This window comes from Rhinolophus sinicus, chromosome 17 (assembly GCF_057876585.1).
Source record: "Rhinolophus sinicus isolate RSI-liver-muscle chromosome 17, RSI-T2T, whole genome shotgun sequence".
In the NCBI taxonomy this organism is placed as follows: domain Eukaryota; kingdom Metazoa; phylum Chordata; class Mammalia; order Chiroptera; family Rhinolophidae; genus Rhinolophus; species Rhinolophus sinicus.
This window is the reverse complement of record NC_142517.1, coordinates 52,340,534-52,362,391: the sequence shown is the minus strand read 5'-3', so window position 1 is coordinate 52,362,391 and position 21,858 is coordinate 52,340,534. Positions and strand designations below refer to the sequence as shown.

General features: G+C 36.7%; 1 protein-coding gene across 14 annotated transcripts in view; it reads right to left on the bottom strand.

The window, feature by feature from the left end:
- Positions 1–4,929: 4,929 nt before the first annotated feature.
- Positions 4,930–21,858, bottom strand: part of LPP (LIM domain containing preferred translocation partner in lipoma) — a 652,405-nt gene continuing 635,476 nt past the window's right edge. For all 14 annotated transcript variants that reach the window (XM_019752112.3, XM_019752114.3, XM_019752117.3 and 11 more), the window contains one exon: positions 4,930–20,051. In XM_019752112.3, the coding sequence (XP_019607671.3) occupies positions 19,923–20,051 (129 nt within the window). In that variant the 3' untranslated portion in view covers positions 4,930–19,922. The remainder of the gene's footprint in view (positions 20,052–21,858) is intronic.

Below are 21,858 nucleotides of genomic sequence, written 5' to 3'. Positions count from 1 at the left end.
GACAGAGACAATGTGATTTCATTTATTTGTGGAATCTAAAGAACAAAAGAAATAAACAAACAAAACACAAACAAGCTCATAGATACAGAGAACATTTTGATTGTTTCCAGATGGGAGGGGAATTGGGAACAGGTGAAAAAGGGAAAGGGATTAAGAGGTACAAATTGGTTGTTACAAAGTAGTCATGGGGATATAGGGTATAGCATAAGGAATATAGTCAATAATATTGTAATGACTATGTGTGGTGTCAGATGGGTGCTTGATTTATTGGGGTGATAGATGGGAGAGGGGTTGGGGGACAGCGTGAAAAAGGTAAAGGCATTAAGAAGTACAAATTGCGGCCGGCCGGGTGGCTCAGTTTATTAGAGCGTGAGCTCTGAACAACAGGGTTGCCGGTTTGATTCCCACATGGGACAGTGAGCTGCTCCCTCCACAACTAGATTGAAGACAATGAGCTGCTGCTGAGCCTCTGGAGCGGCAGCCGTATGGCTCAGTTGGTTAGAGCGCCAGCTCTCAACAACAAGGTTGCTGGTTCAATTCCTGCATGGGATAGTGGGCTGAGCCCCCTGCAACTAAAGACTGAAAATGGTGATTGGACTTGGAGCTGAGCTGTGCCCTCCACAACTAGATTGAAAGACAATGACTTGGAGCCGATGGGCCCTGGAGAAACACACTGTTTCCCAATAGTCCCCAATAAAATAAAAAAAACAAAACAAAAACAAAAAAGGAAAAAAAAGAAGTACAAATTGATAGTTACAAAATAGTCATGGGGATGTAAAGTAAAGTATAGGGAATATAGTCAATAATATGGTAATAACTATGTAAGGTGTCAGGTGGGTCAGGTGGGTACTAGACTAGTCAGGGGAATCAATTTTTAAATTTTATAAGTATCTAACCACTATGTTGTGCACCTGAATTTAATATAAAATAATATTGAATGTCAAGTACAATTAAAAAATTTAAAAGGGAGGAGAAATGGTGAAAGAGAATAAGAGGTTCACATTTTCAGGTATAAAATAAATAATTCATGGGGATTTAATGTACATTATGGGGAATATAGTCAATAATATTGTGATAGCAGTGTACAACGTCACATGGTTGCTAGACTTATGGTGATCACTTCTTTAGGTATATAAATGTTGAATAACTATTGTGTACACCTGAAATTAATATAATATTGTATGTTAGTTATATTTTAATAAAAATATTTTTTAAAAGTATGGAGTACTTGACTTTGCACTGGAGTAGAAAAGAGTTATCAGGAAGCATTTCTTCCCTTCTTTTCTCTTTTAATTAGTATATTATGAAGTATATGATAGATATATAGCTCATATTATAAGGTATAATAAAAATGAATGACTATGATCCCAAAATTCAACTAAAGAAATCTAATATTAATAACATCACTGAAGCTCCCTTATGTTCTTCACAAATCATATCTCCTCACTCCTTTTATCCTATGTCTCTAGGATATCTATCATCTATCATCTATTTATCTATCCATCTATCATCTATTTATATCTATCTATCATCTATCTACAACATAGTTTTTCTTGTTTTTACATTTTCTATAAATGATATGATGTGTGTGTGTATATATATATATATATGTTAGAATATATATATATATATATTCTTTTATTCTTTTCTCCCCTAAATTATGTTTCTGATAATTAACTATGTTGTTTAGTCAATATTTCATTAATTTTCACTGTTATACATTATTCTATTACATGGTTATACTTTTATTTACTCATCAGTTCCCTTTGATGGACCCTTGTGTTATCTTTGGCTTTTTGTCATATAAACAGTACAGCTCTGTATATCTTTGTATATGCCTCTGGGGTACATGGGCCTCAGTGGAATTATTGGTCATAGGATTGGTATATCTTCATCTTTATTAGAAAATGTTATTTTCCAAAGTGATTTTAGCAATTTACATTCCCACCAGTATTGTATGTAAATACCAATTGCTCCATGTCATCTTCAATACTTGGCATTATCAGATGTCTAGGTTTTTGTTGTTCTGGTTTGTGTAAAATGGTAACTCATGTTGGTTTTAATTTGCATTCTCTTAATGACTACCTTAAGCATTCTTTCTTATTTTCCCCTTCCATGAAATGCGGAAAATACGTTCTTGTGCCCATTTTTCTACTGAATTTTATTTCTGTTAGGAATTTTTTGTATATGCTGGATAATGACCCTTTGTCAGTTTTATGTCTGGCAAATAGTTTTCCCCAGCTTGAAGCTATTGTGAGTCTTTTGGTTAACAACATTTCTTAATTTCATTGGGGTCTAAATGATCAATTCTTTTATTTGCATCTTTTGTGTTTTGTTTTTTAATTTTGTTTATGAAATTTCCTAAAGATCATAAAGATTTTTTAATAGGTCTTAAAGTTTTGCCTACATGAGAGACAAATTATCTCAGCATCTACCCTTCCACAGTGATCCGCAGTATCATCCATGTCATATATTAAGTTACCATCAATGGATGGTTTTGTTTTTGGATTCTCAACTGTGGCCCACTTGTCTATTTGTCTTCTTTTATACAAATGATACACTATCTTAATGACTATAGCTTTATAGAAAGTCTTATCTGGTAAAGAAAATTATCCTTCCTTGTTCAAAAATGTTTTGGGGATTTTGCTGTTACAAGTAAATTTTTGAATCAGCTTGTGAAAGTCCATAAAAAATTCTGATGGTATTTATGTTAGAATTCTATTAAATGTATGGATCAACTTAAGGAGAATTTACATTTTTGATATTATGTCCCTATCTTTGAATATGGTATATCTACTATATTCAGATCTATTTTAATGTCTGTCAGTAAAGTTGTATGATTTTCTTCATTAAGGTCTGTTACATTTAAAACATATATATATATATATATATATATATATATATATATATATATATTCTTAGGTAGTTTACATTTTTGTTAGTATTGTATATGACTTATTAAAAATACATTACCAAACTCTGTGGCTGTTTCACATTCATAAAATGGATTTTGGGTAATGTTATATCTTGCAAACTTGCTAAACTTTTTAATGGTAATTATTTACATATTATTTTGGGTTTCTACATACTAGTTTTCTGTAATTATAGCATCTATAGTTAATGGCAGTTTGGTTTCTTACATTCTATTCTATATATTTTATTCATGTCTCCATCATAACTACTGGCTAGAGTCTTCAGTACAAAGTTGAATAGAAGTGGTTATAGTGGGTATCCTTCCTTTATGATTTAAAATAATTACTTCCAATGTTTCACCACTTGGGATGATTTTCACCGATAGTCTTTACTAAATTAAGAAAGTTTCTTCCTATTTGTAGTTTTCTAAGGGATTTTTTTTTACTATAATTGCTTTTTAAAAAATCACATTTTCTTCATCTATTGAGATATTCTGATTATAAGACTTTTCTATTTTGTCCTGTGAAAGTGGTGAATTACATTAGTAGACTATTTAATGTACAGCTACTGTTGTGGTTCTGGGATAAACCTAACCTATTTGAGATTGAACTATATGGTGGCCACTTTCTTTGCTCACCATCCCTTGTTGCATCACTCATATTCCTTCTTGGTTTAGTTTCTGTCTTCCTGAAATTTATCTTTTAGAATTTCTTTTAGTTTGAGTCTATGGACATTAAGCCCTCTCAGTTTTTATTCATTTTTAAATGCCTTTATTTTTCCTAGAAATGGAAATTAGAGATAAAACTCTTTTCCACATTATTAAAGTCATTGGTTTGATAGCACTGGACTGAGATCAGGAGGCCAGGACTCAAGACCTGGTCTTGCCATTCAATTCTGATCTTGGGTAAATCTCTTCTTGGACTTAGTATTCCCCTAAGAGCATTCCCCTTAGTATGCTCTCTAAGGGCATTCCTAGCGCTCACATTCTATGAATAGGGACAAATGAATGAATAGTTAGAATAGCAGTGTTAGAATACAGAGAGCAGAGAGGGCCAAAGAACAGAATGATTTGAGAAAAATAGGAAAAGGGAAGATAAAATTGCATGTTATATGCCCTTCGTGTACAGCTCTCTGGCAGGAAGCTATGAATACTCTGAGTCCCAGTGATTTAGCCATCATTTGTTTATTCATAGATGTCTCTTGTGTCTGGCACCTTTAAAAATGAGGTTTGCCAGTTATCTGGTCTGTAGTTCTCAGGTCCCTCAGCATTAGACTGAAACTGATGTTGGAGAGCTAAACCCAAGGCTTAAGTGGAAAAGAGAAGGGGTATTCTTCTGAATTTCAAGGAAGGAGCTTCGTGTACCTTCTAGCTTTAGTCACGCTTAAGAAAAGAAAAAAAAAGAAAAAAGGTGTTTAGTGAATGAATAGTGATCTTGGGTTAACTTTATTTCTTACATTTTCAGAATTTTCGTCTATGAAGTTAAAATAATTCCCGATCATGGGCAGTTAAAAATAATATAATGAACAGTGATAGCTTGAAAAGGCTAAATTACTGACTGTCCCATGTGTCTGAGTCTTTCTTTCCTTTCCCCATAGTTATTTGTATCCCTATCTATCAGCTGTACTATACTACAGGAAGTAGGAGCTATATGTCTGATTTATATCTGTATCCTGTAAGGTGCTCAGTACAGAGCAGACTTTCAGTGTTTAAAAAGTATGCATAGTACAGATGGAATCAAAGTGTAAAAAAGTCAGCAAGTTCTGGGGATGAGAGAACACCCTGACCCCACTTCTAGGGACCCACTCACTTGGATCCAGCTCTAAGCGAGAAAAATGCTTTACACACAGGTTAAGACACAGAGTGGTCAGTAATTTCAGAACACAACCAACCTTATGATCTTCTGTGCTAACAGTAGAGAGTGGGGGCCGGCAGACTCTTGTTGAGCATTATATTTGCTTTGAGAGACATTCCCTTTCTCAGAAGACCATATGGAAAGCAAATGACACAAAGGCAAATAAATGTAATAAGAAGTTTATTGATTTTCTAAATATAATAAAGTAGTTGCAGCTCTTTTACAGAAAAAAAGGATATGATTTTCATATTCATTCTTATAGAGCATTGGAAAAAACATAATTGATAGAAAAAATGGATAGAAGGTAAATAGAAACATTTTAGTATAGTTTGATAATACATAAATACAAAATACCCAAATCACTTGCTTATAACATATTTTATTCTCTTATTTTCATAAGGAACCATGTGGATTATTTTGGATATGTCAGTGACGGTTCATGATGTAGTGGAAGAATGCAATTTGCTAAGAATAAAATACTAAATCAAAACCTACATTTTAGGGACGCCATGGCTCTGTCAGTATCACACACGTGAAAAAGGTATATTCCCTACATATATTTTCTGTGTGGCCTTCCCTAAGTCAGGCAATGTTATTGTGACTAGGAAGTGATCATGGTGGGGCTATGAGTGTACTTAGTTCTTGATCTCAGTAAACACATTTAGCGCAGAGAAAACCTAGCTTCTCCCTGTCTCCCCTCCTCCTCTATCCATCCAACTGTAAACACCACTTAATGTTTACATGGAAGCCTCTCTCGTAATCATGATCATCAGATTGAAACCTGGAGGAAAGCCATATTGTCTCTTTCCCAGTCGGTTGTGTTTCCAAGGAAGAAAACCTCTATATCGCTAAACCCCTTCTGACATTGTACAGAGATTTTTGAACTCGTATCTAGCACTAAAATCTGATTTTCTAAAACAAAGCAAAACAAAACAAACAGAAAATGACTAGTGTTGAAATTGGATAAGAATCATAAAAAGAACATTAACAGTGAAGGGTAGTCTTTTCTAGTGAAGAATATCACTCTTTATCCAAGAAAACAACTGGACTCATAAAACGATGACAACTAAAGGCAGGGTGGTCCACACTCTTGAAATTATGAGATAGGAATCTGTTTCACCCTCATCCGTAGTTTATATAGCGGGGGTCCTTAAATGGAGAGCAGAATGGTGGATGACTGTAGTGGCAGGGAAAGAATCTTCCATAGCTTCCCCTCCTTTACTTTCATTTGGGGAAACTGGGTGAGGTAGGAGACAACTTTGTGATTAAGAAGACATGAAGAGCTTCCTTGGAGAAAGGCTAACTGGAGGTGTCTTACTTTTCCAAAGCAGAGGCATGTTCAAGTGAACGTGGAGCCAACTAACTTAGAAGGAAAGAGAGAGACTTGGCAAGTATAATTTGCCAGCTGGTTGAGTCAGACGACACATTGAGAAAGATCTTTTTTGGAAGCATGTCCTCCCTTGAACCCTTTTCCAAAAATCAAGCAGTGTCTACCTCGTCCTATTTACCTGGACCCTCTGCTATTGCCTCACTTGGGTAAGAGTCCATCTTTCTAGGCTGTGCTCCTGCTAGTTTTAACGTGACAGAACTGTGGAAACAAAAGCAATTAAATAGCATGTGCTACTATTTTTAGGAGTCAAAGTAAAGATGTTCTAAGGATCTGGCAAGGACATTTGGCCCCCTGAGCCTCCAATCCTCACAGCCAAGACTTTTCTTTAGTTTTCACTGATGTTAGCCTGAGAGATAAAAGGAGAAGAAATGTGCTGACGTTCTAAACCCACCAAATGCTTAGTTTATAAAACATACATATGACACATATCCTAATACAGGACCTGGCTCTAATCTCTTCAACAGTTTTTTTTCCCCCCCTGGCTAAATGTTCCAATTCCATAAAGCATACACTGCCTGGAAGCAGAGTACAGGAAACCTCAGCAATATGCCACCATCCAGTAGGATACAAATATAAAGTGGCTGTATCAGCAAGGAGTGCTCGCTCAGGGAATGTGTTTGCAGCCCATTTCACGGTGTCACTCCAGAGGGGAGATTGGAAATGAGTGACTTTCTTCCACTTGGCAAGGTTTCCTTATCTCAGCACCTACTCCTTTGGATGGTATGTTTTTGAAGGCTGCACAGTAGGACTCTGGGTACCGTGTGTACATACATATGTAAGAATAACGTTTATGTTTCTCAGAACAGGCACTTTTTGAAGGCAGTAAATCTAAAAGTGAAGTTAATAGAGCCTATATTTAGGCCTCATCTTCTCACTTTGCTGATGTGTTTGCTGAACAGAAGATCACAGATTTGACTCAGTCTCGCAAAGAGGCCGGAGTCGGCAAATGGCTATATTCAGAACTGGGGAAGTCTTGCCAACTCAACTGTAGCTGTTAAAAAGGCAGACTTGGAGAAGGTGCAATTGCTTTTCTCAAAGGTGACAGCACAGAAGGAGAAAAGCCTGTGACAAAGCCATGAAATAAAAACTTGTGTGTGAGGCTCAGAGAAAATTACTATCCTCAGGTTCTGCATCTTCATGTCACGTCTATTTCATGGCACAGCTTTGCTACTCAGAAAGTTCTTTCCCTTCCTTTTTTTGGGTGTGTCTCATGATTGCACATATTCCCAGTAAAGAGAGAGAGCCCCAAATCCGTTAAACTAATGATAAATTGAAGTTTAAACCACAAAACCAAACAAAAACAAAGCAGTCCACTGCACAGATAACAAGGTAAAAGTTCAACACAACATTCAGCTGTGAAAATTTTTCATCAAAGTTTAAATTTTTGCTTCACGTACATAAAATCACATGATCATTTTATTCACGCTAAGGAATCAGACCATTAAGTGGCATCTTTAATTCCATTTGCTCTTTGATATGTTTCCTGAAAAAGAATGAGGGCATTATTCAGATTTTAGGGGGGGGGGGGAATTCTTTGTTTGTTAAGGAAATGATTCTTGGATAATTCGCTCATCAACTTTCCCAAGAGAATAAATGGGCAGTAAAAGAAAGTAAGAAAAAAATTTTGCAACTACTTCATTATAAGCTATTGGTAACAAGATATACTACCCAGGGTTCTAAATCTCTTTCATCAAAGATATACCTCCTTGATGTTTCAGACATTTTAATTTGGGTAGAAAGCTGGCATGGTCTACACCAGTTTCAATTTGCTACCTAGTGAGAGAGGTCTAAGGCACTTTAACTTTTTTTGGCAATTCCACCCTGATACGTTGATGTACTTGACATTAATCTAACAATTAATTAGAAGATATATAGAATTAGTAAAATGCAGTCACTACCCAAATATTAGCTTGGCTTTATTACTTGAAAGTTAAAATATGAGGTCATTCCTACTGTTGATATTTAGATTATAAAAATCCCTTTCCCTCTCCAAGTTTGTGTTTGAAGGAATGAAACACGTTGGCAGATATATCATAACCTGGGTAGGCTTTTCTCCTGCTTCTGGTTGATTATTATTAATAAGTGATCATCAACTGTCACCCAAAGAGAACAACAGAGAAGGGACTGGCTTTGTTTTTCCCCCCCTTATATGCATAAGTCTCCCAGAGGGGGTGGGGGAGGAGAAAAGTATCCAAAAAACCTAATTCTCTCTATTTCGCATTTTGTAAACTAGTTCAGAAATGGAGTTAAATAATTTGGTGAGGAAAAAGACATTCAGGCTTAATATTTACTCTTTCCTAATAGAGGAAATGGAGTCAAGAAAGCAACTACTAATCCTATGCCTTGGTGCGAAGCAAAGCAGGCACTGTACAAAGTCGCAACACAATACGTCAGTAATAATGGCCCAAGAATAGTTCTTGACCTTCTTCCCAACAAATAGAAATATAAAGAGTGAATCGAGCAGGAGAGATAAATACATTAGTTTCCATCCCCACCTCAAGTTCCTTTGGAATATTTTAAGAGATAAACGGATCCATACAAAATTTAAATAACTTTCTCTTTTCTTTTTTGGCAGTTACAAAAATGGGTCAGGTCTAGGAATTATTAATTTTCTGGTCTGAAAAACCCAAGTGTTTAAAAATAAGTTTCTTTTCTGAAAGATCAGCTTTCTTGGAAGATGCGTGTGCATGTGAGTGTGTGTGCACACATAGGTGTGTTTTAAGGACAACACAATTGTATTTCCCCTAAACATTGGGGACTATGCTGTATAGAACGGAGGAAAACAATTTTTTATTGATAATTTTCTTTACATTATGTAAAGGTAAATCGGGGTTTGTGGCGCTCTTTATTTTGTTAAAGAGCTGCTTTTTCATACCCACTGTCTCACTGTACTTTTATTTCCTCTAATAAGATGTCACAGGTTCCACCCAAGTGAGTCTCTACTCAGGCGTGCTCACCTAGATAATTCCGAGAAGTTCTCAAAATGTTGCTTCTATTAATTCCCTCCTGGTTGGGGGTCCTCCATCTATTCTACATCGTTTTTTACTCCATCAGCCATAATATTTATCAAACCTCATAGAAAATGGGGAACTTTTCCAGACTCTGGATGTTGCCATCTCAACCAAGGTTACTACTCTGCTGTCCCTGCTGGCCCCTCCAGCCCCTCCTGTATTTCCTAGGTGTGAAGATTGGAAAGAGGTACGAGGCCATTTGTTATTTAACTTGGCTCTCATTAATCCCAGGGAATAAGCAGATGGATGATGAGACTAGCTTGATGGATGGTAGACTCTAGGGAGGGAAAATGCCTAGAAAGCTTATTAGATAAGATCATTTTAAAGGTTTCCTGCAGTAGATTTAACTCAGATGAAGAAAGAATATTTTCAATCAGTTCACAGATTTTAACCAAAAGCCAAACAACTGTAAGAGAGAAATGGGATGAAATAAAAACCCAAGAGCACACATCAAAAGGCACAGCTTCCTGAGAGATCCAGCTCAAGAGAAGGAACACTTGTTGTTGAACTGCCATGTAAAGCAGCTTCCAGAACATAAAGGCTTCCCAGTAAGTGTCCTGGAAATACACAGGACCAAAGTCCCCATGAGAGCATGCACAAAATCACAAAATTACTACAGCCCCTGAAGCCCGGTCTAGCTAATGGCAAAGGTCAAATCTCAGAACTGCAATCAATCCCATAGCATTTGTTCACAGACATCTTAAGATCATGGGTTGGTGGACTGATTTGGGAATGCATGATACAGTGACACAGAAAATGGGTGGGCCTCAATAAATGTGCACTGAGAGAGAATAAGATGTATTGTTTACCTACAGCAGTTTCGGCCTCTGTGGGGCATACACTGTGGCCCACAGGAGAGACGCTCGTCTTAAAATCAAGTCACCTGTGCATTCCACTGAACTCTAAGTGTTAGGGTGTTGTTGATATTCTGACCCTCACAGTCCCAGAGAGTTTTTCAGTTAATGTAAAGTAAACCCACTGTCTCTGGGGAAATGTGCTGCAGTGTGCTTCAGTGCCACAGTTGTTTGTGCTTAGCGGTGGCCTTTCCCCACTGACTTCATCACAGCGTCCATCAGACAGACTACCTAGTAGTTTCCCACAAGATGACACAATATGTATGCCAGCTCTACATGGTCTCTGACAGTGCCTATGTGGATTGGCCACCTGATAGCTAAAAGGTCTGCGTGAATTTCCTTGGATGCCTTTGAATAGGGGGTACTTTAGTCTGTGAGAAACACGTACTGTGCTCTGAGGTATTCTGTGCTCTGGCAGTGGCCACTGGAGAGAGCAGTGGACTTGCAAGATCAGGGTCCATCCCAAACTGCCATTTACCAGCTGTATCGCCCTTGGCAAGTCACTTAACGATTCTGAGCCGCAACTTTCTCTTCTAGGGTAAGGCTATTAATAACCTTCCTCTCAGGGCTGTTTTATGTGTGAAAGCAGTTTGTAAGCTCTCTTAGGAATTATTATTTTAGACCTCAGAAAGCCACCCCCAGGTCCTGCCCAGGAGACTGATGACAGGTTCTGCTGATAGGGCTTTCTAATTCCGAACTGGGGTGGAAGAAGCTGCAAGCCTTGTCCTCCCAAAGACCAAGAAATACTATTGAAACTAAATAGCAACCCAGGGCAATTATGAAAGCATTTATACTTTTCCACATAAAACTATAATGTACTATAGCTCCTTCCGGCTCAAGAAAGATTTCCTTTTGCACAGAACTAGCCAGAGGTAATGAGTTTTAACAGAAGCACTATCTTTTGCTTTTGACTTTTTCCTTGTTAGAATTGGAGATCACATACTGACATTTCCCAACATTTTAAGGTCATTATCAGCAGGCCAGTTAACTGGAGTGTATCGTTAATGGGATAGGTACGGGGCGGGGGGGGGGGGGGGGGGGAGGCAGAAAGCTACATAACAACTGGCAGAACCGTTTGTGTTTTGAAGAATGTAAAAACAACAACAAGGAACTCATAAACTAAAACCTGACTCTCAGAAAATCCTTCAGACTATTTTTAAGGATGTCTAATGATTTTTTTTTATAAACAGGTAAAAATCAACATTTTATTTTGTCGTAAGGATTAATCTTGTGTAGCAGCAAGGAGAACATAAGCCATGAAGGCTCGTTCTCTTTCAGAGTCAGAGGGAATTTAGAACAAAGTGTGATGGAGGAAACAGAAGAGATGAAAGTAATGAGCTCCTTGATGGAGATGTTTAAGTAGAGTCTGGATTATCACTTTGCAGTGAATCTGTAAGGGAATTTTAACACTAAGTGGGAGAGGTGACTATGGAGTCCTTTCTGATTGTGACCTAGAAGCAATAGGAAAATAGGGGGGCTTTGCTCATTCTCTTGCAGGGGTTCAAAAGACAGGTAGGTATGTTTGCTACAAGAGTGGAGTACGTAGTTATGAGCGAGTCGGAATGTACATTTTGTATCTTATAAATAAAGCTTCCTGTTCAGACTGTATGTGTTGTATTACATTTGGGCAACTCATACTATCTTCAAATGAAAATGCAAATAATTGAATCAGCCTTCCTCTATGCCTTTTCCTTCCCATTGACCCTGAATATCTGGAAGCCTTTGCTTCTGTTAAGGAAATTCCAGAATCTGTGATACATAAAGCAGAGGGTCTTCTCTGAATGTAGCCTCTGCTTTCTGTTGTTTCTGGTGCCTTAAATACTCTTCCCTCAACTCTAAATCAAGACAATGCATCAATTCAAGATTTCTTACTAAATTTCACTCCTCCATGAAGCCTCATCGATGGTACTGGGAAGAAGTACTCTTCCTGTCACTAGATTCCTTCCTGTGGACTAACATTGAACCTATTTGATCTTATTGTACTTAGCCTGAATCAAAGTTACTTAGGAGCTGGAATCAAAGTTAGGAGCTGATTCTATTACAGCGATTAGGAAATAAATCAAATGAGTAAAGGATTAGGATGTGAGAAAGACAAAAGTGAAGAGAAAATATGAACTCCTAGATACAATATCTAATCGATCATGTAGGGAAGCTGCTCACTTGCTCTAAAGTGCAACATCTCTGGGTACAAACAATTGAACACAGAAAAACGGAACTGACCCTCAAAACCAGTCAGTCAGTAAATATTTATATTTAACCTATAAAGTATCAAGGACTCTTTAGTATATTTGGTATGGGAACATGGACTAGAAGTGTCTTATTCTTGGGAGGATGGGGCAAAGGGAAAGGAAGGATTGAGGAGACGTTATGAACATCTACCAACAAGTGGGCATCTAACGGATGGCATATGTACTAGCTCACTTCTTGTTTTCAGAATGACTTTGAATGTGGCAACATCAAAAACAGTACAGGACATAGCGTAAGAGGACTGTTTTATACACAAGCAAGATCTATCCTCATCTTGCCTTCACTCTCGTGGGTCTGAGTCCTTGGGAGAAATATCCACATTGAATATCAGTTTCTTTGGGTGATTCAAATTCCATTTACTTTTAGCCCTGAAGAAAGTATTTTCACCTAGCCTGACCCAGTAGATTGAAATAAAATTAGAAAACATTTTTAGGTCCAACTGTTCAAAGGAAAAGCAGAAAGGTGACTGGACTTGACACCAAGTCAATAAATAAGGAAAAGTTAAAACAGTTATTGATATCTGACCTAGAGGCAAAGATTTAGATGTTAGAATTGTTTTGCATAGCTCTATAGCCAGATCTTTGTTTAACATAAAGAACTTTTGTAGGAGAGTTGCCTTGCTGGTAGAATGGACTGCTATAAGCAGTACTACATACAAGCAGGTCTAAGATGTGGGATGGTGGCAAGTCAGGAAAATAACAGAGAGGATTCAGAACCTTAAAGCTTCATGATTCTGTGTTTGTCTACAAATAGCACTGGTGGTTGGGGTCAGCGATAGCCCTCCACACTGGTATAGAATACAAGGTGATATAGCGACACCCATCTCATTCTTGGTAAGCCATTCTATTCCAGGGGTTGAGAGCAGAATTAGAAGTTATGTTCAGTGCCAAGTTGACTGAACACATTTGTGCGTTGTTTAATAAGGCTCCTATTAGGGTATATTAGGTAAACATCTATCATAGTTAGATGAATGAGGTTTTTTCTTGTCCCTAAAAGGATGGGTACCTTGGAAAATTAACAAAGATATACAGTAGGAAAGTATTAATGCAATCATCTATAGTTTTAGAGAGGAATTAGCTGTAGGGTTTCCTCCTCTCTAGTATGCCTTCCTGCTTATAGAATATTAATTTTGTTGATAACAAAGGATGGAAATAGAGATATTTATTAGTGGGGTTAGAGACCGCTGTACATTAAATAATCAGAAATAAAGAGCAAAGATTTTAATAACCTTTTAGTAACTTCAAAGGGAAAATGTCACTGAGTTTAGTAAAAATACATCTTCCACACAATTTCCCCTCAAATAAACTACTTGCATGTTGGATAACTAAAATAAAGTCTTTTTGCACAGAGGTCAGGAAAGTAAAATAGAGAAAGGAATGTATTCTTCCTTTCTATAGTGAAGGGAAAATATGTCATTTTATATTTATTTTTCAAGTTAGTAAGATAAAATTAGTTTTCTGTGTTTGCACCTAAAAAGAGAAAACCAGTACAAATCAATCATAGTATTTAGGTAAGACATCACAGAAAGTGGATGATTAGATTTGAACGAGAGAACCACCGACCAAAACAACTCCTACTTCTTGTGCTCACCAGGTAAGTACACTGAAAAAGGATAACACATTGAATGTATGAAAACAAAACCCTTTAACCCACAGAGAGGCTTAGCATGTAGTACAGTTTGCCTAGGACTATGTCAGAATATGTATCACCACCTCAGAAGGAGGCGAGCTATACCCCCCTCTCAGAGGGGATGAGAGGTCATGTATTGTAAAAGTTCAGATGTAGTTATGGCCATGTCATGGGGACAAGCAGTGCTCTTGTTTTACTTTCTTCTGACAAGGGGAAAAATGTAGGGTTAGCTATAGTGATTTTTAAACACCTCATAAAGTTGGAAAGTTAAATATTTTACCTGTTTAAATAACCACAACTGCTGATCCCTAAAACCCTTATGAAAATTCTCAGTTACATGATACAAGAACTCTGTTGCGTAGTTTTAATTATAGATTGCCCCTTCTATCAAATTCCTCCTCTTCCCAAATCGCACTCTTCTGGAGGCAGGTTAGGGAAAAAAAAAAAAAATCACCTCTGTCTATGTATCAAAACAACATACTCACTGAGACTGTCATTAATTATTGGTAATTTCATTTATGTGTTGAATTAAGTATGTTTTATTTTCTTCATATGGGACCCTCCCCCAAAGGAAAATCAGTGTCAACCCTGTGAGAACTTGTAGAAAACGGAAGTGAGGATAGAAACCAAAACTGGAAATACATTCTTAGAATTATCAGCCTTTTCCAAACAAACAAACAAAGGGCCTATTTTTTTTTTTTTTTTAAACAGTATTAGCCAGACTTCAAAAGAATCTCAGACCCAAATTTTAACAAAATGCTTCAGGGAGGGACTCGGACTTCTTGTTCTCAGGTAGCTTTTTATAAGCAGGCTTGCAATCTGTGCTCCAGGAAAAGCTTTGGTGCTGACTCCCCTCTACAAAATATTGTGATTCAACTGTTAAGATTTAATATCACTGTCATAGGCAAAATGTTGGTATGTTTAAGAATTCCAGAAGGATAACAGTTTTTCCTTGCCATAAGAGAAATTATCAAGTTTCAGTGGAATACAATACCATGCTACCACTAAACATATACTTGTTTTGTTGGTCAAAATGCTTTTGATTAAAAACAAAACCTTAACCTAGTCTCAGAAAGATTACTTTGCATATAGCTGAGAAAAGCAGGGTAGTCATAAACGAATTTGCCAAGGACTCTGTGATCTGAGTGCCTAATGAAAACTCATTAAAATAAAACTGAAAGACTCTATTATCTCATTTTATGAATAAACACAATCTGGAAAATATGCCCTTTTAAAGGAAGGGTTTACGATTGCCACATATATTTTGTGGTATCATTCTTCCCTTAATATGATCATAATACCATAAGGAATGTAATACATTGATTTGTTTATGGGAAGCCCAAGCAGGATAGCATTAATAGGTAGGATGGATGGAAGGAAAAAGGGAGGGAGGAAAGAGGTAAGAAAGAAAAGAAGGAAGAAAGAAGGAGGAAGGAAAGGAGGGAGTAAAAACTCTCTCACCAAGTCTCATAGTTTTAACCAGATAATTTTTTAAAAGTTTGATATAGTATGCTAACCAAACAACAGCCGCAGGAGAAAAATTTCATTCTAGTTATCTGTCAAGTAAATAACTCGACCTGATAAGTTGTTCAAGGTCGCACCATGATGACTCAGAACCAGGATTCTCATCGTGTTCCATTCACTATTCAATTAAAAAAACACACAAACTGAAAAATTATGGCAATTAAAAACCAGTGGACATGCTGAATGAGGGTTAAAGGCTCAAGGTGAAGTCTTGTCCTTGTTATCTGACTAAAACCAGAGTAACACCAAACTTGATCACTGACAACATCCAGGACATCACTTCATGGCCATAAGAATGTTTCCCCAATTTAGGAATCCATTAAGGTACTTCCAAGAGATAAAACAAAAGACATCCTATTAGGATAGATTAAGATGAAGAGTTCAGACTTCCCTGGATTTTGTTGGACTTTTGGATGAGTATATCTTTGAGATTTGGGGATCGTGAATGCTACAGGTTCTTCAGTGGAGTATTCATAGTAGTGTCAAGATTCTTTAAAAATAAGGCACACATACTCGTATATGTTGCTGATTGTCTCCCATGAAAGTGCACCAAAAGAACAATCTCAGGAAAGGGACTCGAGGAACATTTCACAGAGGTATATCTTTTTCAGCCTACTGGTTCCCCACAGATGGCTAAAGCAGGGTATGGAACATGCTGTCATATTTCATAACACACATGTAGTGTAGCTGTAGGCAACAGATGGACAATCGCTTGTTTAAACTACAAATGTGAAATACTAAGGTAGTATAGCAATATTTCTAGAAATGTATATGGAAAAATAGCCTTTCCAAGCCAAGAGGAATGGTGCGAGGCTGTGAGGTTACATCAGTGTTTCCCTGATCTCCCTGGCAGCTGCCATAATTTCCCCAACACCCTTCAAAACTTGATAATGGAGGGATAGGGGGCAGCTGACACAGATTTGACAAGAGAAGCCCAAACCATATCAAATAGAAATAACACTGTTATTCCTGGCTGGTTCACATTAATAGGATTTTTACTAACTAGGAAAAAGGTTGGGCGTTGTGTTTTCAGAGTCCTGTCTATATTCCATAAAACCCTCTACTATAGCCCCATGGTAAAAGAGCTCTCTTTCTTCCTCTGGACCCAAATGAAAATACTTCTTTACATGTAGTTAGAGTTTTACATACTTTAGACATCACCATAAGCATCTATGAAGAATCTTTCACAGTGAGAAAACAATTATAGCGTTGATAACTCCACTGCATTAATCAGCATACACCCAATGAAGTAATTTTGATCAGAGAAGTTGCTCCTACAGAAACAATTTGTTAATGACAGGAAAAAGAACCCACATCTTTGAGCTGCAGAAATTTTCAGCATCTCAAAGTCTTGATGCCTTATACTTGGGACACGTGACTCATTTTTAAGTTTTAAAGGCAATTTTGTTTGCACATGAGACTCTACATTGTGTTAACATGAGCTGGGGATCCAGGCAATGAAGAAATTTGATTTGAAATGGCCTGCAGAGCCCATGACAGAGTGGGTTTTTTTTCCCTTTTTCACGTCTCTCACGTTAACACAGAATTACCAAATATTTGTGTTCTTGACAATTTTTTAAAACCAGTATATTTTTAACAAACATTCTCTTATAGACTCTATTTTTTCTATTATTTATAAATTTAAATGTCAACAATTAAGACAATATATCAAAAAATAATAGAATTATAATCATTAAGGTAATATGAACTTTATATCTCTGCTATAGGCAAAATTTCATGTAATTAAAACAGTAAAGAGTGATTGGCATTTTTTTTTAAAGTCAAATGATTAATAGAAAAGACAAGAAAGCAATATAAATCATATTTTTAAGAAATCCTGGAATAAAATATTGCAGGAACCTTTCCTTATCATACCTTGTGAAAGAAAAAAATCTAAATCTAAATATTTCTGCATATGTATGTGTGTACATTCATTATATAAAAGTATATAAGTCTATATTAAAAGAGATTTACTTTAAAAATCTTTGGTAAAGATACTCTGAGGTTATGTGAGAAAAATGTACTATAAAGATTGTAAGCAAGCAGTATTCTGGCAATGCCACAGTGATGGGTCTGTGACAGCATTTTATTATAACTATTTTTTTGGCTTGTAAACATTCAGTTACATAAGGACTTAAATGTAACAAACAAATAGAATGTTATTGCATTTTTATAGTATAAATATTTCATAAATTCTTCCTTTTTTGGCAAAATTTATAATAATATGACTGCTATTCAAGAGATAAAATCCATCTTTCAATAAATTGCGCTCTTAGCTTTTGGCCTAAAGACAGTTTTTCCCAAGTGTCTCATAGAAAACAAGTTACTGAAGCAATTCAAGCAGATTATACTATCGCCCCCGTTGTCTAACAGTCAGTGCTTTCTGAGGTCATCAGCATGGTCTGGCTTTTAATTTGGAAGGCAGAAATTCAGAGATACAATCACCACTGTATCCTGAAATTCACATGCTGTGCAAAGTGGATCTTATTGTATTTCACATTATGAGAAATTTAAGATTCAGGATAGGAGTAGTAAGGTAAGGAGAAGACAGTGGTCAAAGGAAACTTTATAAAGCTATAACTTTGGTGGTTCTAACACAAAACTGTTTAGTGACCAAAGCAAATGAGCCACAAATTAACTTAGTTGAGCTATAGGCTTAAGATTTTCTTATTGGAAAAAAAAAAAAAAAGAACCATTTTATGATTATTCTTACTAAAGTAAAATAAATGTAATTGGAATTTCTAAGGCATGGGTTGAAATTGAAAACACTCACAAATAATTTTTCATTTCTGTTCTGGGTGTTAAAAACAAAAATTTTAAAAAGTCGCACTAAAATATTTATAATGGCTGTCACTTTATAATCATGAAAAAGATACTTATGGAGTCAGGGAAGGGTACACAGGGAAATGTAATTATATTTGTTATATTTGATTTCTTAAGGTGGGTGGTGTTACATATATATAGGGATTCATTATATTATTATTTATACTTTTGTGTATATTTAAAATATTTCATAATTTAAAAGCATATACTTGTGGAAGATTTGAAGTCAAGTTTAAGAAATCTCAATCCAAAATACTTGATTCGTTTAAAAAACAGCAGCCTGCCATTATTAAGATAGGTGTCTCTCCTTAAAAGAAACATGTTAGAACCTGACAAAGTGTGGTTCTACAGTTGGTAAGTAAGCATTTCTCTGCCCAGTAGTTTGAATAAAGATTCCAGGCAGAGACTTTGCATATTTTTAACTCAGAAAGGCAATTTTGTTTTCAGTGATTGCCTTTGAAAGTGTGGTGTAAATGTCACATCAATGATATGAAAATGTCTCCTGCAATAAGTAATTTGAGTTGCAGAAGGATTAAGAGAATAATGAAACTGTGGTTTCACAATCTTTTTAAGTTTTCCTGTCTTTTTAAAGCAAATTAAACAAAACTACACAATTTTATTTTGTGTGCCCTGATTTGCAATTGTCAGGCAGAAAGGACCTGGTCCTGGGGGGGAAAAAACAATTTGAACTGCTCCTTATAGATATTTTTCACTATCAAAAAAAGTCAATTTTGGTAGTCATGTTTGAATATTAGAAAAAACATGTCAATATTACTGATATTGAACAATAGACAGTATAGAAAATGTTATATTCCAGAGAAAACTAAGTTTGTCTGTTTTATTATGTACAGCCAATATGGAAAAGGGAAATCTTAAGATAATATTGTGGGATAACAATGGGCTTTTTAAACATACTCCTAAAATGCAGTCTCCATTATATCCCACCTGTAATTTCTTCAGAAAAAGATTGAAGTTTGAATCTCTTTCACTAGTATCTATTTTCAAATGAGCCCCAACCACTGGTCACTATAGATTTTGAATTTGGATGGCTGCAAATTAAATTTGGGCTTGTTTGAACCCATGTAATTTACAGCTTAAAATTCTTTATAATCTAACATATAAACTGTGAGTTTTTTCCCCCCAAGGTACATAACCAGTTTAGAGAAACAGAAAGATATACTTTTCAATACACAAAGAAAGCAAGGATATCTTTTATGATCACAAGCAACGTGGAAGTAATAGGATGGAGCCTTCAAGCCTAAAAGCACCTGTGAGTTGGCAGACTCACTCAGGAAAAACTGTGACAGCAAATACCACACTAAAAAAAGCCATTCAACCAGATGAAAAGTGAGACAAACATAGGGATTAAAAGTCACAGGAATGCAGAAGTGAATGGGATGGAGCATAATCCGTGTAAAAATGTGGAAGTCCTTGGAAACAAAGGCCACCAAGGTCCTACATGATTAAATGTGAAATGTGTATTTGGTAAGAACTTAAAAAAAAAAAAAAATCTCATAATCTACGTGTTTCTACAGAAAGGTTACCAGTAGATGAAGAACAGAGACCATCCCATAGCTTGATTGCCTTTCCTCTATTTTCCTACTTCTTTTCTTATATTTTTTCTTGTATTTCATTCTTCTCAGTGCCACCAACTAATCAGCTAGATGGGCCACAGAATTTAGAGATCAGTGCTAGCCTTGGCAGTCAGCACTCTGATGCGGGCCGAGTTGCAGGTCTTGCAGAGGATGTGTCCATCCAGAGGGTAGCAGCCTTGGTTATCTCCTTCAGACAGGAGACCACCACAATCCTAGAAAAATAAAGGCAGATGGAAACGATGTAAGTGCAAATGTAAGCTACGTCTGTGGAGACCAAATTCCTTACGTTTCCATTCAAGGCCTCCACCATGTGGCCTCTTACCTTCCATCTTCATAGACCACCAGCCCCTCCAATCCTCCCCCAGTATATAACATATCATGTGTTTAATGAAATTGAATTAGATACTGAAGACATATATGAGAAGAGGGTAGAATGACCCCCCTAAGGTCACTTAATAGGAAGTACAGCTACAGGAAAAGAAGAATCCAAGGGTCTAGGCTCTCAAATCGTGGTTTTGCTCCCGTAACCCAAACAATAATAGCAAGGACAAGAGAAAATAAAACAAGACTAGATCCCGAACCATTAATTCATTGTTACCCTTTATCATCAGTTTAAGGATCTCTCAAAATGAATATACAGGTACAGGGATGACATTTCTTGACCCTGTCTAGGCAAGAGCAAAGCTGTAGAGTGATTCCGGCTAGGCAGAAGGGCCAGCAATGGGCTCTGCATTGTTACTCCAGTTGTAGTAAGAAAATACAACCCTAAGGTTTGTGGGGAGTAACGATTTGTTGTGCTTTCTAAAGGAGATATTGTGGTGTAGAGGAATGAGTGCTGGACCGGGAGGCAGACTCTTGGGCACCACAGACACTGCCTGCGTCCCTGCAGGTAAGGCTGATTGCCACTATGAAAACAATTGCTGCATTTCCTACCAAGCTGTTGGAAGGATCAAAGAGGATAATGGATGTAACATATTTTTTTTTAAAAAATGCAAAAAGCTGCATAACTGTAAAGAATTATATTATTGTTGGTAGCACATCTGAGGGTCCATTCTGGAAAGTGTTATATAGCAGTTAAATGTTGGTCCTTACTTTTGGAGAAAATGGAAGTTTCTTTAGAAAAAAAAAATGTACTTCATCTAGTGGTGTGTGCACTTGATAACTTTAGTGGAAACTCTTTTAAAAGGCCATGATTGCTGCATTTCTCACCTCTGTTGTCTACCATGACAGCTAGGAGGTCACTGGGGCTCACGTCTGCATTGCACAAATAATGAAATTTAAGTTCAGAAAGGGTGTTGCTCAGAATACAATGACAGCAGCAACAGCTGCACTAGGTCAGCTTTACCAAAATGAACAAGCAGGTATTCTGCAGCTCTGGAAGTATTCAAGAAAGTGAGTAATGGAACTCAATAAAGTCTTTTCATCATAATGGAAAGAAAGAAGGACATTTCATAAATGACATGGTTTTAAGCATTTCATGAGTTACTATCTATTGTCACCTGGATACCCTAAGAGCCCGGAGTCAACCACAATGTTGGAGCCATCAATGCCTTGAATCTCCCGGCCCAAAGGAGCCCTATGGGGTGTCCAGGGCAACTTCTTCGTTTTAGAGAGGGGAAGCGAAGAGCAGAGAGGGGATTGATTCATCCAGTGTGAGGCGGCCTCCATGGCAGGACTAGAACAATGGTCTGCTTGCTTCTGATTCACTGTTCTTCCCATTCTACAGTGTTTTTTCTAAAGAAATGCTCAGCATTTGAAAGCAAGTTGAATTTGTACAGCTATCATTTAATCTGGGAGGAGAAAAGGTACATTTCATGCAACTCTTAGCATAAAAAACAAAGCCATTAAAACTCAAAGCCTATTGGTATGTGTGTGAGGATTGGGAAGCCTCTTTGCTTTGTGCCTCAGTTTCTCCATCTGTAAAATGATCTCTAAGTATCTGTTAGCTCTTACACACTTATGACTCAGGTCAATTTTGAAGGTGATGGATGGACATTGTTGTTCCTTTTCAATTGTAAA